The following is an 18,733-nucleotide window of genomic DNA, read 5'->3' on the forward strand; positions in this document are numbered from 1 at the left end:
ACTTTGTTTTATGTTTTTAACAAGTGTTATTGGAGTTATATGGTACAATTCCCAAAACAACTGATTTTATTGGAATTGATGAGGTGTCATGTCCAATTCATTCTTGCACAATTATCCGGTTTAGTGCAGTCCACTAATACAGAAGAAGTGCACCTGTGTTTGCAGTTTGTGAGTGTATGAACTCCAAATAAATGGAAGTTGAAACTTCCTCTGAATTCCATATGGAAAAAAGGGAATGCTAAGGGCACCTGCTGCTCCATTTATAAGTAATACAGAACTCTTAACTAGAAAAGAGAAAATCCCATGTATGGTACAAGCACCAACCTTCAAAATGCAGAAGGCAGAGTATATAAAAAATGCTGAATAAGTGAATGGCTAGATAACTCTCCACAGTACAGTGCAAAAGTTTATACTCGTATTCTTTTGCTGACTCCAACTGAAGTAGCTTATATAGGAAATGGAACCTCAAATTCCTAGAGTTATGTAAGGAGGTTGCCATGGGGCCATTCTTTTGAAGCCACAAGAAATGACATAAAAAATATCCTTTGCCATGGGTGGTTTGGTGAACCATTCCTTTTCAAGACTTTTAGGTCCAAGGTGCATAAATTGCTCAATTCAATTCTTCTACTGCTGGATCTCAAAGATATTCATACTGATCATGCTATAGGACTCTTAACTTTTAACATACTAGTGTTTTCTGTTTGTCTAGAAGAGAATTTGTAAGCTTTTCTTTCATCTTAGAAATGTTTGTGGAACAGCATTGCCTTGGCACATTATTGTACCTGTTCATGAATAAAATCTAATAGCCATATCCTAATAAGGAATATTACTCTAATATTCAATTTATTTGATGCCCTTGGGTCTTGACTCAAATGGCAAGAATTTGGGGTGGGGATAGGGGAGGTTTTAGGTTTCGTTCTATGTAACCACAAAAAAAGGGCTACCTATTAAAATAAATTACACCATTTTTATTTGACTGCAATGGTTTAAAGCTAAGACAGTTATTTTTTTTCCTTACGTTTTATTATTATTATTATTATTATTATTATTATTTAGTTTCATAGAAAGATAACCATAAAATAATGTCTCCACAGAAAAAGTTTTCCATTTTTATCTTTGCAAATACCATAAATTATATCTCAGAGGTACTAATGTGACTGGATATTCCAGTTACCCAAAGCACAACTCCAATAAACTTTTAAGACATTCAAAAGGAAAATTGAAACCCACTCATGTTAAGAAGGAAGTTACAAATTTTCAACATCAATTTGAAATTTATGAAGATGATAAATTAACGTCTCTTCACCAGTAAATTATTTATTTATTTATTTTTATTTTTTAATTAAAACAATGTATTATAACTTAGTAACTTGCTTTCACTTTGCAACCTACGGAAGTTTAGCATTTGTATGTCAATGTTCTTTTACAACATGTAACACATGTTCTTTTGTCAAAATCTCCATGTTTGATACTTCTAGGGATGTTTAAATTAATTTGAGTCATACTTAGATATGAAGAATGAATGTTCATTGATGGGTTGATAATCAATTACTAAAAAAGTCCCTTTTTCAAAACCTCATTTTGATAGATCTAGGAAACATGGGAGTTGCTTATCTTTCTATTTTAGATTTTATTGATGGGCTAGATTGGGTCTTAGTGGTTATAGCCCTTGTAGCTTTAGTAGCCTTTGGGTTGTGCACCTTTTTGTTTAACTTTGTTTAAATTGTTTATTTGCCTATGGAGAAATAAGCAAAGAAGTGTTGACTCGCAAGGGCTACAATACACAAGAGCTGCTAACTTGAAGGCTAGTCCCTAACAAAATCCTAGTTTTCGCATGAGAAGTCTACCTCTTTCTTTAAACAATTCGATTTCAAACAAAAATTGTTTTCCTAGAATCTAAAGGGATTTAAGGGAGGATGGGTTCATTGCGGCTTGGAGTTTAAAGAAGGTTCTATTCAAAAGAAAGGTCCTACAATGGATGTTTGGAGGTCCATAAGGAAGGAGAGAGGGTGTATTACCCTATCAAAATCAACAAGCCCTTTAAAGGATCGAGGAATGCATTTTTCTGGTGAGTACAGTCACAACCCTGGAATGACTTGGGTAGGCACTAAAGAGGTTAAAGCGGGAGGAGGTGTTCTTCACTGTGGTATTCCATTCTGGGTGTTTTTGTCTAACCCAGAAACTGTTGCCAAGGCTAGATTTTAAATGAGGCTTTTGATTTGCATCCTTTTCCCCTTACACCTGTTCTTCATCTTGAATGGTCTTGGCCTACCTTATTTCAACCATTCGAATCTAATCCTGGCTCTCTAGCTACCCTGATCGTAGCCTTAGTGAATGGCCTTGTCTTAGTGCCTGTATCTAATGTTAGCATTTCCAATTTAAAAGGATGATTCTTTCTACATGTCACCACTTAGCACCCCTAGTGAGACTCTTTCCCTCATTAGGGGTTGACCTCTAGGGCCATTCCCCTCCATGTTGGAAGGTTTTCATATAAATGGTCTTACAACTAGTAAAATGGCCAATTTTGGCAACCATGAACATCAAACTAGTCAATGTTGTGAGATTGTCATTCCAATGGGCAATAGTAGGGCACATTCTATGGATATGGTCTATTTTAGGAGGTAGTACAAACTTTTATCCAAAGCTTCTAGTGATTCCTAGGATCTAATCTGACATATGCGGACCTTGAGCTGTGCATATGAAGATCATTAGTTGGAATGTTAAGAGGTTTGGGTTCTAGAAAGAAAAGAAGTGTTGTGAAGGATCTTCTTTGTCATGAAACTCCAAACATTGTGATGCTTCAGGAAACAAAAAGGGAGACATGTGATACCCTTGGTAGTGTTGGAAAGTCAAAAAGAAGGGATAGGCTATTCCTCTAACTTGTGAGGCATTGGGAGGGCTTGTGGTTATATGGCACTCAAACAAGTTCAATTGTTTAGAGGTTGTACTAAGGTCTATTTTAGTAACAATTAAACAGATCTTGGATGAAAAGGGGACTTTTTGGCTCACTTGGGTTTGTCGTCATAATAATTATAATCTTATAAAGAATTTTTGGATGGAGCTACATGACCTTTTTTGCCTAACTTTTTCGAAATGGTGTGCTGGGGGGAGAGAGAATCTCAAAAAAATTGGGTGGTACCAGTTTAACCCTTAATATGAGAGATTTTGATGGATTCATAAGAGTGAATTAATTGACCCTTCTCTTAGAAGTGTGTCTTTCACTTGGTCAAATATGCAACAACTCCTTGTATGCCAAGGGTTGGATAGGTTTTTATATTCAAATGAGTGGGAGCAAAGGTTCCCTGGAAGCCTGCAAGAAGTGCTCCGTAGATTTGACCTCTAATTGTTGCCCGATCATCCTAGACACCAATCCATTTAAGTGGGCGTCCAACTTTGTTTAGGTTTGACATGTGGTTGCTATACCCAAATTTCAAGGAAAGGTTTAGTTTTTGGTGGAATGAGTACTAGGTTGAAGGATGGGAAGACTATAAATTATTATTATTATTATTATTATTATTGATAGGTGATGAGAAGGTTATAAATTCATGAAGAAGCTACAATTTGGATCAAAGTTGAAAGAAACAAGGTGTCTTTTGGAGATTTAAAGGAGAAAAATAACATTCTCATAGACATTGTTTGCATTGATACCTATAAGCAAGATGGAAATTTGACTTCTAAGCTTTCAACAATGAGGGCTTTAAGGAAGGGGGAATTGGGGGAGTTATTATTAAAGGAAGAGGTGCATTGGAGGCAAAAAGTTGGGGTTTAATGGATAAAAGAAGGGGATTGTAATGTAAAGTATTTCCATAAGGTGGCCAATTGTAGGTGAAAAGGAAATTTATAAAGTCCTTAGTGTCTAAAGAGGGGGTAATTCTAGATAATACTAAAAACATTTGAGAGGAAATAATGTTTTTTCTTTGTTTGGAAAGTTATACTCCAAGCCCCTTGGTAATGGATTCACCATTTCAGTGTTTCATGAGTGTTGGGATGTGATTAAGGAGGATCTACTTAGGGCGTTCTCGAAGTTCCATAATAATGGGATAATAAATCAAAGCACTGAAGCTACCTTCATTGCTTTTATGCCAAAAAAGAGTCGAACGAACAAAATCTCAAATTTTAAGCCTATTAGCCTAGTTATTAGCCTATACAAGATCATGACTAAGGTCTTATTAAGGCATATCCGAAGAGTCCTCCATGAAACCATGTACATATCCCAAGGAGCTTTTGTTGAGGGGAGATAAATTTTGCATGCAGTTCTAATTGTCAATAAAATAGTGGATGAGAAAAAGTAATCAGGAGAGGAAGGGGTAGTTCAAAATTGATTTTGAAAAGGCCTATGACTAGGTGGATTAAGGTTTTCTAGACCATGCACTATGGAGAAAAGGGTTTAGTACAAGATTGAGGCCTTGAATGAGGGGTTGCTTGTACTCGACAAGTTTTGTGATCCTAGTGAATGGAAACGTTAAAGGACGGGTTAAGGCAACCAAAGGTTTAAAACAAATAGATCCTCTTTCACCATTCTTTTTCACTATTGCAGCTGATGGGTTGATTAGGATGTTGAGAGCGGTTGATTTTAGGGCTAGTAGGTAAGAATAGGACTAGAGTGTTTCATTTATAATTTGTAGATGATGTTATTTTTTTCTTTAGAGTTTTCATAGAAGATCTGTAGAACCTTGAGATAATCCGTTTAGTTTTTTGGCAGGTATCAAGGCTTAAGATTAATTTAGACAAGAGTACTCTCTTTGGTATCAACACAATTTAAGATTGATCTCTAGGTTAGCTTTGATGCTTGAATGTAAAGTCTCAGATTGACCTTTAACTTACCTAAGTCTTCCATTAAGGGAGAACTTGAAGGCAAGCGTGTTTTAGGATCTAGTGATTAACTAAATTTTAAGGAGATTGAATGGGTGACAAAAAAACCTTTTTGTCACTAAGGTGTAGAATAACTTTAATTTAGTTATGCTTGTCTCATATCCCTAGTTATTTCCTTTCTCTTTTCAAGATTCCAACATTAGTAGCACTGAAGTATGAAAAATTACAAAGAGATTTTCTTTTGTTGGGGTTAAGGAGGGCAAAAATGATCATCTTATCAGTTAGGACAAAGCATGTAGGCTTAAAAAGTTTGAAGTTTGGGGTTGTTTAGGAAGATTTCTTTGAAGAATCATGCTCTTTTAGGTGTGTTGAGAGAGAGAGAAAGAAGAAAAACCTTAATTTATCATTCATGTAATTTCTACTTACAATTGAGAGAGATATATATATATATATACAAGGCTAGGAGTCCTAACTACCATACATGTGTCCTATATTAACAAAGAAAGATAACATACTATAAATACATCATATTCAACACTCCCCCTCAAGCTGGAGCATATACGTCATATGCACCAAGCTTGTTACAAATATATTTAATCCTAGGACCTCTGAGAGATTTAGTGAAGATGTCTGCTAGTTGATCATTTGAATTAACAAAACTTGTAGCAACACATCCTGATTCGATCTTCTCTCTAATGAAATAACAGTCAACTTCAATATGCTTGGTCCTTTCATGAAAGACTGGATTGGATGCAATATGTAATGCGGCCTGGTTATCACAGATGAGTTTCATCTGTTCATCCTTTCCAAATCTCAACTCCCGAAGAAGATGTCTCAACCATATGAGTTCACATGTTGCCAAAGCCATAGCTCGATACTCGGCTTCAGCGCTAGATCTGGCCACTACATCTTGTTTCTTACTCTTCCAAGATATTAGATTACCTCCAATAAAAACACAGTACCCTGAAGTGGAATGTCTATCTGTGGGTGAGCCAGCCCAATCTGCATCTGTGTAACCAACAACCTGAGTATGACCTCTGTTCTCGTACAATACACCTTGGCCTGGTGTACTTTTGATATATCGAAGAATGCGGATTACGGCATCCCAATGGCTATCACATGGTGACTGTAGGAATTGACTAACAACACTCACAGGAAAAGAAATGTCTGGACGAGTAATGGTGAGATAATTCAATTTACCTACAAGCCGTCGATATCTCCCGGGGTCTCCTAAAGGCTCCCCCTGTCCTGGTACAAGTTTGACATTCGGATCCATAGGTGTGTCTACCGGTTTACAGTCTAACATACCGGTTTCTTCCAGGATGTCTAAAGCATACTTCCGTTGGGAAAGGACCACACCAGAACTGGATTGAGCTATCTCAATTCCCAAGAAATACTTGAGTTTCCCCAAATCTTTGGTCTGAAAGTGGGTAAAAAGATGTTGCTTTAGTTTCTAAATACCATCCTGATCACTGCCTGTAATGACGATGTCGTCCACGTAAACAACCAGATAAATACACTGCCCCAAGGAGTTATGATGATAGAAAACTGAATGGTCTGCTGTACTGCAAAGCATGCCAAACTCTTGAACAACAGAACTAAAACGGCCAAACCATGCTCGAGGAGATTGTTTCAAGCCATATAGAGAACGACGTAACCTGCACACTAAACCAGACTCCCCCTGAGCAACAAAACCAGGAGGCTGCTCCATATAAACTTCCTCGGCAAGATCACCATGAAGGAAGACATTTTTAATATCCAACTGATAAAGAGGCCAAGAGCACATAGCAGCCATGGAGAGAAGCAGACGGACAGAAGCAATCTTGGCAACAGGGGAGAATGTCTCACCATAATCAGAACCATAAATTTGAGTATAGCCTTTAGCAACTAAGCGGGCCTTAAGGCGATCAACCTGACCATCAGGACCAACCTTAACTGCGTAGACCCAACGACAGCCAACGGTAGATTTACCAGAGGGTAAAACAACAAGATCCCAAGTGCCATTAGAGTGTAGAGCAGCCATTTCATCCACCATTGCCTGGCGCCAGCTTGGATGGGAAAGAGCTTCATGGGTGCTCTTTGGAAGAGAAATAGAGGATATAGCAGAAACAACAGCAGAATAGGGTGAAGATAATCGATGATAACTCAAAAAATTGTAAATAGGATGAGGATTACGAGTAGAGCGAGTACCTTTCCGAACAGCAATGGGTAAGTCATTAGGAGAAGGCAGAACCGGGGCAGGTGAAGCCGAAGGGATAGGAAGTAAGTCAACAGGTGCCTCAGCAAAAGGGAGAGGAGCAACGACATGAGGGCGACGATGATAAGCCTGAAGTGGTCGAGGAGGCATAGCAGCAGGTGGGGAGACAATGGGAATGGGCAAGACTTCAAACACAGGAAGAGACTCAGAAGTGGTGGAAAAGAATGGTGAGTCCTCAAAGAAGGTGACATCAGCGGAGATGAAGTATCGATGAGTCTCAAGGGAATAACAACGATAACCCTTCTGAAGTCTGGAATATCCCAAGAAGAGGCACTTCATGGCTTTGGCGGAAAGCTTGTCCTGTCCAGGAGTGAGAATATGAACAAAGCAAGTACAACCAAAGACACAAGGAGGAAGGAAATAAAGTGGTTGGTCAGGAAAGATAAGGGAGTGAGGAATCTGATCATGTAAGACAGAGGAGGGCATACGATTAATCAAATAACAAGCGGTAAGAATAGTGTCCCCCCAAAAACGAAAAGGAACGTTACTATGGAGGAGGATAGTACGAGCTGTCTCAACAAGATGTCGATTCTTGCGTTCAGCTACCCCATTTTGTTGAGGAGTATGAGCACAAGAAGACTGATGAAGAATCCCATGATGAGACATAAACGAAGTAAATTGGGCTGAAAAATATTCCCTGGCATTATCATTGCGTAACACACGAATAGAAATATTTAACTGGGTTTGGATTTCAGCATAAAATTTCTGGAAAATAGAGAATAACTCAGCTCGATTTTTCATTAAAAATAACCAAGTACATCGAGAATAGTCATCAATAAAAGTGACAAAATACTGAAATCCTAAAGTATACGCAGTCCGACAAGGACCCCAAACATCAGTGTGGACAAGCTCAAAAGGAGACTTTGCCCGATTATTCAAACGCTTTGGGAACGAGACACGAGTATGTTTCCCAAGCTGACATGACTCACACGGAAGCGACGATAAAGTGGAAAAACGAGGGACCATCTTCTGGAACTTGGAGAGACTAGGGTGGCCCAGACGATTGTGAATGAGGAGAAGAGCATCAGTGGAAATGCAAACTGCAGGAGATGAATCCGAGGTGAGGTGATAGAGGCCTTGAGACACGTCCTATGCCAATCGTCTTCCCCGTACTCCGGTCCTGCAAGGTCACAAATTTATCAGAAAAGGTAATAGAGCAATTAAGAGTACGAGTGATTTTGCTGATGGAAATAAGATTAAAAGGACATTCAGGAGTATAAAGGACAGAAGTGAGAGGTAGAGAAGGCAGAGGAAGGGCCAAACCAATACCTTTAGCCATAGTTTGAGAACCATTAGCTAAGGTAACAGTAGGTAAAACAGAGGTAGTAGTAATAGAGGAGAAAAGATCCTTATTACCAGATAGGTGATCAGATGCTTCAGAATCTAGAATCCAGGGTCCAAGAGAAGATGTGTGGGTAAGGCAGGCAGAGGCATTACCAGGCTGGGCAACAGAGGCAATAGAAGCCTGAGATGTCTGAGATGCAGAGGAGCTCGGAGGCTGAGGCAGCGGAGAATCAGAGGACTGGGCCATATGGGCAGTGTGAGGAGGCCTTCCATGTAACTAATAGCAACAATCGCGAGTGTGGCCAAGTTTATTGCAATAGGTGCAATGAGGACGTTGGCCTCTACCTCGGGTACCATTGCGTCCTCCTCGAGAGGTAGTTTGAGAAACTAACACAGAAGAATCTAAAGTGCTATCAGATGGCAAAGTCTGAGTGGACGAGATACGGAGGAGGCGAGCAAACACATCATCCAAGGACGGAACTGATGAACTACCAAGAATCTGATCACGAATAGGCTCAAGATCCGGACGGAGGCCAATAAGAGTAAGGACCATGAAGAACTTGTCAAACTGTGTTTGTTGAGCCCCAACATCAGGAGTAAGAGGCATCACAGTCAAGAACTCCTTAAGAGAGGCAATCTGACCAATATAAGTAGATAGATCCAAGTCCTGTTGGTTGATATGGACAATAGTAGAAGCCACTTTATAAAGACGCTGGATATCATTCGTGTATAATCCTTTGGCCTAAGTCCAAAATTTAAAACAAGTTTTATAGGCCTGAAGATGAAGAAGAATCCTGGGATCAACCGATTGCCATAATACACTACATAACTGTGCATCTATCTTCCTCCACTGTATGCGGTCAACCTCAGGGATATCTGCCTCCTGGGTAACCAAGTGATCCTCATATCCTTGACCCATAAACCAAAGTTCAACAGAGGCAGACCAGGAAAGATAATTTTCACTGCCAACCAATTTTTCCGAAGTAATCATAGGAGATCCAGATATGACAGAGGAAAAAATGGAAGCTTTAGTAGCCATATCCACTTATCTTATGTTTGGATCGAAGAAAGCCCTAATACGGCTTCAGATTGCGGTGTGGCACCACCGAAAAAAAAGGAGACGACCTCAGATCGCGGCGTGGTACCACCAGAAAGGTAGAAGAACACTTCCCAAGGCACGTGCAGGGATTGGGGTGGAGAAAAAGTAGCCGGAACTTCGTCGGAAAGACTGTTTGGAGGGCTGACGGAGACAAAAATCCCCAAAAGAGGTACGTGCAAGGCTCGGATGGGAGAACCAGGGAGGTAGGGATGCTGGTCGGCGTCAGGCGAGGCTGGAGGATGAGGCGCGTCGCCGGAAAAGGCCTCACGTGCCCTCACGCGCCGGCGCGTGAGATTCAGTCGCCGGCCGTAAAAGTGCGCGTGGCCGGCGCGTGGACGGTTTTCTGGCTCCGATGCTTTTGAAAAAGTTGGAGATCTCCTCCAGGCGCTCCTCTTGGTGTGGTCGGTGTCGGAAAAAGTTCGTCGGAAAAGTTCGCCGACGGTGAGTGTTTTCTGACGACGATCCGACTGACCGGAAAGTATTGGGAGATGGGGAAGGTGACCGGAATGAAACACGGTCACCGGAAGGTTTCCCGGAGTTGATGACACGGGAAACAGGAAAGAAGGTTTCCTGGAGTTGATGACACGGGAAATAGGAAAGAATTAGGTTTTCTTCCTTGGCTCTGATACCATGTTGAGAGAGAGAGAAAGAAAAAAACCTTAATTTCTCATTCATGTAATTTCTACTTACAATTGAGAGATATATATATATATATATACAAGGCTAGGAGTCCTAACTACCATACATGTGTCCTATATTAACAAAGAAAGATAACATACTATAAATACATCATATTTAACAAGGTGAATGACTTTGGAGGTTCCCTAAGAAAAGTTTTGCACTTTGGCATAAGGTTATTTTGTGCATTTATGAGATACACTATCGTTCTAGTCAGATGGTCACATCAGTGTCCCTAGAAGGCCACTGCTCAAGTTTTCTAGGTTTTTCTATACACACTTGCTTTGTGATGGGTGATGAGATGAAAATTCATTTTTAGGAAGATTTGTCCTGGGGGGGATCAACTTTTGTGTTCACAATTTTCAAACTTGTCATAGTTAAAAATTTCATCATATTAGCTATCCTTGGCAACTTTTTTATTTTTGGAACTTTAATTTCCATCTTAACCTTATTGATTTGGAGATCAAGGACCTTGAAAGACTCACTCACATCATCTCTTACTTGTGTACGCTTGTCTTCATGAAGACTTATGTACGCTTGTCTTCATGAAGACTTATGGAGGAGTACAGTTATATTTTTATTTTTATTTATTTATTTTGTAATTGTGGGTAGGACTCTTCATCCTTCTTATGTACTTTTTATCCATAGTTAGTACATTTTTTGTTTCTAATTAGAAAAAAAAAAGATAATAATTTATGTTCACTTATTTCAGAAAGTAACGAAACAAACAACTAAAAATCTAAGAATAAAAGCCCAAGCTTTTAGGTTTAGGAGTATAGATTTCCTGTGATACACTTATTTTTTCTTGATAACTTTTTTTCTTCAATATTTGTTATTACTATGGAAAATCGATCGCTTAGAAAACACATAGCATCTCATAGTCACACAGCAAGGCTGCTCCAAAAATAAGTTTTGGTGCCTAATGAGAAACCTCCATTTTGGTTAATATAGGAAGCTCACATCTAGACACGAGACATGTTTTTTCATGAATGTCCTACATTTATTTTAATCTTGTAGCTTTTGAGTCTGAGGTTGTGTCTTCAGATATATACTGCACATCTATTGGAAATCATGTTTCTATTTTAGTGCACAGAAGCTGATCGTTGAATATGCCAAAGAAGTGCCTTTTTCTGATATGAAAAAAAAAAAAAAAGGAATGATGAGCCTTTGAAGTTTTCCAGTTATGTTGAGATTTTTTAGTCGTTGAAAAATAAAGCTGATTTTGGTCATTGAGTATTTGTTTGGTTCAGTGTCAAAACAACTTATTTTAGACTTTGTTTGTGCTTGGATTATTTTATTAGTATATCAGCATTATTACATGATAACAAAATAGTCTTTTAAAGGCTCCAAAAGGGTAGTTACAAAGATGTCTAGAGGAGGAAGAAGATGGTTTACTGTGGAGTCCAAAGCTTTTGAACTTGTGATTGATGAAGTTGGAGGCAAGCTGAGAGGATGCATTTGGGAGAGATGTAAAGGGATATCATCTTGGATCAGATTTGGATATGCAAGTCTCAGCAGTTTGTTGGTAGGAGTTGAATCCTGCTATAGAGATAGAGATGATAGAAGTTGGTCCTTCGCATGGGAGGAGGAGGGAAGGAAGTATAGAATGGAGCGTCGTACAAATGAGGCGGGAAGATTTATTCTCTGTTCTGTTCGTGATTTAGAGGCAAAAAGATTTTGCTTAATTTTTCCAGAAGGGAAGAGGTTATCTGGAGGGTGGAATATCTTGGCTGAGAAGTTGAGAGAGGTTGGGGTAGCTCCCTTTGGAGGATTAAAGGACCCCCTTTCACTTGAGGTGCTGAAGAAGGAAAAGGAAAAGGAGCTTGATCCAAGGACATATGCGGATGTAGCAAAATCGAAATTGGGTAGACTTGGGGATAAGGTCTGGTTGGAAGTGGGAAGGAGGGTGAAGCCTGGTAGATTAGAGCAGTTGGGTCGTTGCTTAGTGGGTAGATGGGAAAAGGTGGAGAACCATCCCCCTGAGTTGGATTATCTAAAAAACTGGGTTGTTCATGCTTGGCTCCTCAAAGGCAAGTTGGACATAGTTGTAATGGGAGGTGGGCTAATGCTCTTTGAGTTTGAATTGGTTAGTGAGGTCGAGCGTGTTCTTGCTAGAGGGAAGAGAAAGGTTCTAGGCAGTGTATTGTTGATGGAAAGATGGCACACGGAGGTGGGGTGTTTTAGCAATGGAGCCTTTGCTAACGAGGCATGGGTGAGAGTGGTAGGTCTTCCCCTTCACTTATGGAATCGAGAGGTGTTTAAGTTGATAGGAGATGGTTGTGGTGGGTTCATTGCTATGGACAACAAGACGGATTCAATGGCAGAGTTGCAATGGGCTAGAATGTTGGTGAAAACGGTGGGCAGGGACACACCTTCCTCCGTCCAGATTGTGGATGAGATGGGGTGCTTCTCAGTCCAACTGTGGTGGGAATCCCCATCTTGGTTCTCTCAGGTGGTGCCGGCGGGAAGTGGTCTCGGTAAAGGGGCCGCAATGGTTGAAGCAGAAACAGGGAGTGGGTCTCGTGATGAGTGCAGAGGAGGCTTGTTGGTGAAGGATGGACAGCCAAAGGAGCAGGGGGGAGTAGTTGAGCCGCCCTGTGGTAGCTCTTCAAGAGGGGCTACAGGCTTTCCATCTGAGTCGGCTGAAAGGGGGCCTGGAGCGGAGGTGACTGATGGAGAAGATAGCCTTGGGATTAGAAGCCAAGGTGCAGGGAAATTAGCAAGTTTGGGAGGCTTTAAATCCGGGCCAGCAGCTTGTGATTATGGGCCCGTTTGGGAGGCCCAATTCAGGAGCGGGCTTGGAGAGGCTTGTCTCAAGCCAGCCTATGAGGCTGCCCAGATGGTTGGGCCAGATTGTGAGCCGAGGCCCATCACGTTAAAAGGGTGGGTAATGGGCTGCGAGGACAGGCCTTTTTTCATAAAGGGCTCGATTGTGGGCTACGAGGGGAGGGCCGACATGGGTTTTGAGCCTGAGTTGGGGGGGATAGAAGGAATTAGGGCTTTTCCTCATGCCGAGGTCGGGGAGATGGAAATTAGGGCTACGATGGAAGCTTCGGGTGGTCAAGATAAAGAGGACGGGGGGGTCGCTTGCTTTCTCGGAGGAGATTGGAGGGATTCAGAGTCTCTCTCGGTGAAAGCGAGAGCGCGAATGACTGAAGAAGCTCTGTCAGCTGAGGCATCTAGGTACGAGTCCATTACCGATGTCTTTGGGGGGGATTGGGTCCTTTTCTCTTCTTCTCCTCTCTCTGGGTGCGATCGGGCTATGGTGGTGGGGGGTGTTATGGGAACGGTAGTCATTGATGAAGGTGTTGGGTATCAAGCTCCGCTGCGTGCCGTGCTGACTGACGGTAGTCTGTGGGAGACGGGTATAGAGGGGGAAAAGAATATGGGTATCAGGTCGCAGGAGAGCGAGGATCTGGAGGAAAAAGAAGATCAGGGCAGCAGTTGGGATGACAGTAGCTTGGCTAAGTTTAGTAAGACTTTGGGGTTCACGACAGATGGTGTTGAAGGGGAAATTCTTAAATTACTGTTAAGGTTGAAAACCAGAAGGGATCAAGGCAAGAAGAAAGGAATTTCAGGAATGACTAGGTTTGATAGGGAAGTGAAAAAACTGGAATGGTCGATTAATTATGAAGGAGAAAGCAGGAAGAAAGGTTCGGATAGAAGAAACAGGGATAGAGCTCTATGTTTTAAATGAAGATTAAAATTTTATCTTGGAATGTCCGGGGGGTGAATGACAGAAATAAGAGGAGTTTAATTAAGGCCTTAATCAGATCCCAAAAAGTGGACTTGGTATGCCTGCAGGAGACTAAAATGTCACAGATGTCTTTAGGGGTGGTGAGAAGTCTTGGAGTGGGGAGTTCTGAATGCGAGGGGTGCAGTTGGAGGGGTGCTGGTTTTTTGGGATAATAGAGTGTTGGAGCTGGTAGGGATGGAGGTGGGTCTCTTTCCATTTCCTGTCGGTTCAAGAACTGTGAAGATGGCTTTAGTTGGATTTTCTCAGGAGTGTATGGCCTTACCTTGAAAAGATATAGAGAGCTGTTTTGGGAAGAGCTAGGGGCCATCCGCGGGCTCTGGAGCGATCCTTGGTGCATCGGAGGAGACTTCAATTTGATTAGATTTCCGAATGAGAGTAGAAGAGGGGGGAGGTTGTCTTCTTCAATGAGAAGATTTTCGGAAGTGATTGATGACCTGGACTTGAGGGATCTCCCTCTTCAGGGGGGTCCATTCACCTGGAGCGGAGGGTTGAACAATCAAGCTATGTCCAGGCTAGATCATTTCTTGGTGTCGGAGGACTGGGAGGGTCACTTTAAGGGGGCAGTGTAGTGTACTCTTCCTAAGCCTATGTCCGACCACTTCCCTATTCTATTGGACGGGGGAGGGGTTAGAAGAGGTCCTGTCCCTTTCCGTTTTGAAAATATGTGGCTTAAGGAGGAGGGTTTTAAGGACCTGTTGAAGGGGTGGTGGCAAAGTCTAAGTTTGAATGGATCTTTTAGTTTCATCCTTGCTGAGAAGTTGAAGGCTTTGAAGGCTATCTTAAAGTCTTGGAACAAGGATGTTTTTGGGCAGGTGGGAGTCAATAAGAAATTGGCCTTGGACAAGGTGGATTTCTGGGATGGTCAGGAGAAGCTTCGCCCCTTATCATTGGAGGAACTGGAAGCTAGAAAGGTAGCAAAGGGGGACTTCGAAAAATGGGCTCTAATGGAGGAGGTTTCTTGGAGACAAAAATCAAGATAAGTATGGCTGAGGGAGGGTGATAGAAACACAGGCTTTTTTCATAAAATGGCTAATTCCCATAGAAGGAGAAACTGCCTGTCCAAGATTAAAATTGACGGAGTATGGTTAACAGAGGAGCAGGAGATAAAGGGGGGTGTGGTTGGAGCTTTTAAGGACCTGTTGACTGACCCGGGGGGCTGACACCCATCTATGGAAGGTTTGGACTTTAATAGAATTGGAGATGAGGAAGCAGCTAGACTGGAGGAGATTTTTTCAGAGGATGAGGTCTTCCTGGCTCTCTCAGATCTGAACGGGGACAAGGCTCCGGGTCCAGATGGTTTCCCCCTTAGTTTCTGACAATTTTGTTGGGATTTTGTCAAAAAAGAGGTTATGGGTTTTTTGATAGAATTCCATGAGCATGGCAGATTCGTTAGGAGCCTGAATTCGACCTTCTTGGTCCTAATCCCAAAAAAAGCAGGCGCCGAGGACCTTAGAGACTTAAGACCGATCAGTTTGGTGGGAGGATTGTATAAACTATTGGCAAAAGTGTTAGCTAACAGACTTAAGAAGGTAGTGGGCAAAGTGGTGTCTTCAGCTCAAAATGCCTTTGTTGAAGGAAGACAAATTCTCGATGCTGCCCTTATTGCCAATGAGGCAATAGATTCTTTGTTGAAACGAAACGAGAGTGGGGTGTTATGTAAATTGGACTTAGAGAAGGCATACGATCACATAAACTGGAATTTTTTGCTGTTTGTATTGCAAAGCATGGGATTTGGGGAGAAGTGGACCGGGTGGATCTCCTGGTGCATCTCTACAGCAACGTTTTCAGTATTGGTCAATGGCACTCCGGAAGGCTACTTCAACAGTTCAAGGGGGCTGCGTTAGGGGGACCCCCTATCCCCTTATCTTTTTGTGATAGGAATGGAGGCCCTTAGTAGGCTCATCCATAGAGCAGTGGGGGGAGGGTTCCTTTCAGGCTGTAGAGTCAATGGAAGGGGTGGGGATGGGGCCTTGGTCTCTCATTTGTTGTTTGCCGACGACACTTTAGTGTTTTGTGAAGCTTCTGAAGATCAGATGGTTTACTTAAGCTGGTTGTTGATGTGGTTTGAAGCCATATCAAGTTTGAGAATCAATTTGGACAAAAGCGAAATTTTGTCGGTTGGTAGAGTGGAGAATTTGGAGACTTTGGCTCTTGAGGCTGGCTGTAAAGTGGGCAAGCTGCCTTCTTCTTATTTGGGGATTCCTTTGGGGGCGAACCACAAGTCTGTGGCCGTTTGGGATGGGGTGGAAGAGAGATTCCGGAAAAGGTTGGCCTTGTGGAAAAGGCAATTTATTTCCAAAGGAGGGAGAATCACTCTAATTCGTAGTACATTGTCAAGTATGCCCATATACTTGATGTCTTTACTTCGAATGCCAAGAGTGGTTAGTCTAAGGTTGGAGAAAATTCAAAGGGATTTCTTGTGGGGAGGGGGTGCTTTGGAGAGGAAGCCTCACCTAGTTAATTGGGATACCGTTTGTTTGGACAAAAGGAGGGGGGGCTTGGGAGTTAGACGTCTATCTACTCTCAATAGGGCCCTTCTTTGTAAGTGGAATTGGCGTTTTGCGAATGAAAGGAAGAACTTTTGGAGACATGTCATTAGTAGGAAGTTTGGGGAGGAAGAAGGGGGTTGGGTTTCTAGAGAAGTTAGGGAGAGTTATGGAGTAGGATTTTGGAAGGAAATAAGGAAGGAAGGTGCCCTTATGCAAAATAAAGTCGTTTTTTCAGTGGGGAATGGTATTAGGGTAAAATTTTGGAAAGATATATGGTGTGGGAACTTCGCCTTCTGCAATTCTTTTCCCTCCTTGTATGCTTTTGCCTCCTCTAAGGAGGCTTGGGTAGGGGAGTTTTGGGATTCTTCGGGAGAGGAAGGGGTTTGGAGTCCTAGATTCTCTAGGCCCTTCAATGATTGGGAGGTGGAGGAGGTGGAGAGGCTTCTTTTGACAATCCGGGGTGTAAGGCTTATTCATCTTGCGGAAGATAGAATGTTGTGGAAAGTGACTTCGAATGGGATTTTTTCAGTTAAATCCCTCTATAATGATCTATCTTCAAGAAGAGCTGGTCTTTTCCCTCATGGTTTGATCTGGAGCCCTAGTGTGCCTTCCAAAGTGAGTTTTTTTCGCTTGGGAGGCTTCTTGGGGTAAGGTGCTTACTATGGATCAGCTTAAAAAGAGGGGGCGGGCTCTTGCTAATAGATGTTTCCTTTGCTGTGAGGAAGAGGAGTCTATTGATCATATTCTTATACATTGCTCCAAGGCAAGAGTTTTATGGGAGTTATTGTTCACCCTTTTTAGAGTGTTTTGGGTCCTCCCGTTTTCGGTTAGAAATACCCTTATTGAATGGAGGGGCTTTATGTTGGGCAAGAAGCGTAGAAAGGTGTGGAAGGCAGCCCCGTTGTGCCTTTTTTGGGCGGTTTGGATGGAAAGAAATAGGATTGCCTTTGATAATGAGGATTTTTCGGTTCATAGGTTGAAAAATTCTTTTGTTTGTAATCTTTAGTTGTGGACAAAGTCAGTTGTAAATGAAGGTCCTCTTACTTTACTTAGTTTTTTTTATTGGCTAGGCGCTAGATGAGGGTTGGTTTTGTATATTCTCTTCTTTTGTTTGTGCCTTAAGGTGCCTTTTGTATACTCCCTGTATGCTTGCAACAACAGGAGTTTGAATTATCTCTTGCCAAGAAATGGCTTCTAATATTGGCAAATTCCTCTGCTAAGTAATATCCCCAACCAGAGGGATGTCGGTGAAGGTTATCGTGGAGAGGAAGACCTTCTTGGTCAAGTTGGAAGGCGAGCAAGGAGGAACTTGGTGTTCGATCACAAAGCACAGTAGAGGCGCTGATTTCGTCTTAGGTTTTGAAAAGGAAGCAGTCGGGTGGATGATCAAACATTTGACGAAAGCCATAGAAATGGAGGGTCACCTAGGTTTTAACAGAAAATTCAGGGGAAAACGTTGTGCCCACTTGATGGAAGTTGGCTTCAACGACTATGGAAGGTTCATAAGGATCTCGGAGTTTGCTACCAAGAGAAGATATTGCTGTTTGATTATTCCAGAGGGCAAGAAGGGCAGAGGGTGGGAGAATATTAGAAGGGCGCTGTCTTCAATGATGGTGGTCCCCTCGTCGAATACAGTTGAAAAAGGAAGGCAACATAGAGGAGAAGGTTCCTCACAAAGTCTCGTGGGTCCCTTACATAGGTCTTTTGCGAAAGTGGTCAGTGGTGAAGGATCAAGAGAAGGCGACATTATTTCTGTCGGGAGATGGGCGCGCGCAGTGGTGTGTGAATGCATTGAGGATAGGGTTAACTGGGTTGAGGTTGGCCGAGTGGTGGCGAGAAAATTAGGGAAGAAAGGTGTAGTCACGATTGTACCATTCTCAGGCGGAAAAGGAGTTTTCTTCGTCGAAACAACAGAGGAAGCTCTCTTTCTCCAAGACTTGAGGAAGTTACGGGTTGAGGGAAGGATTTCAGTACAGATGAGAAGATGGTCGCCGAAGGAAAATGCGGAAATCGAGGGGAAGTTCAGAGGAGGCTGGATCGAATTACGGGGGTTACCATTTCACCTCTGGTCTGAGGTACACTTGAAGAAAATAGTGGAGCAATGGGGGACGGTGACTGAAATTGATTGGTGCACATTAAAATTGTTCGATCTTAGCAAGGCGAGGATAAGAATCGCAATGAAAGAAAGGTCAGTCCTCCCAGCTTTACTCGAGGTGACAGATGGGGAGTGGGTGTTTACAGTTGCCGTCGTAGTGGTCGGAGAAGAAGATTGCCGGAGAGGTAGCGTACAGGGCAAGTCGACTCGGGAGGCCTTTGCATCTAACACGGGGACAGGTGCAGGAAGACGGGTGGAGAAA

At 42.2% G+C, this 18,733-nt stretch overlaps 2 protein-coding genes across 4 annotated transcripts in view; both read left to right on the forward strand.

The window, feature by feature from the left end:
• Positions 1 to 18,733, forward strand: part of LOC100243047 (uncharacterized) — a 70,952-nt gene that overhangs the window by 33,186 nt on the left and 19,033 nt on the right. The window lies entirely within an intron of this gene.
• Positions 1,066 to 13,831, forward strand: LOC104879175 (uncharacterized). Its single transcript, XM_010651041.3, has 2 exons — positions 1,066 to 5,175; positions 10,256 to 13,831. The coding sequence occupies exon 2, from the start codon at positions 11,497 to 11,499 to the stop codon at positions 13,825 to 13,827; it is 2,331 nt and encodes a 776-aa protein (XP_010649343.1). The 5' UTR covers positions 1,066 to 5,175; positions 10,256 to 11,496; the 3' UTR covers positions 13,828 to 13,831.

The sequence above is a fragment of the Vitis vinifera genome, chromosome 4 (assembly GCF_030704535.1).
Source record: "Vitis vinifera cultivar Pinot Noir 40024 chromosome 4, ASM3070453v1".
NCBI lineage: Eukaryota > Viridiplantae > Streptophyta > Magnoliopsida > Vitales > Vitaceae > Vitis > Vitis vinifera.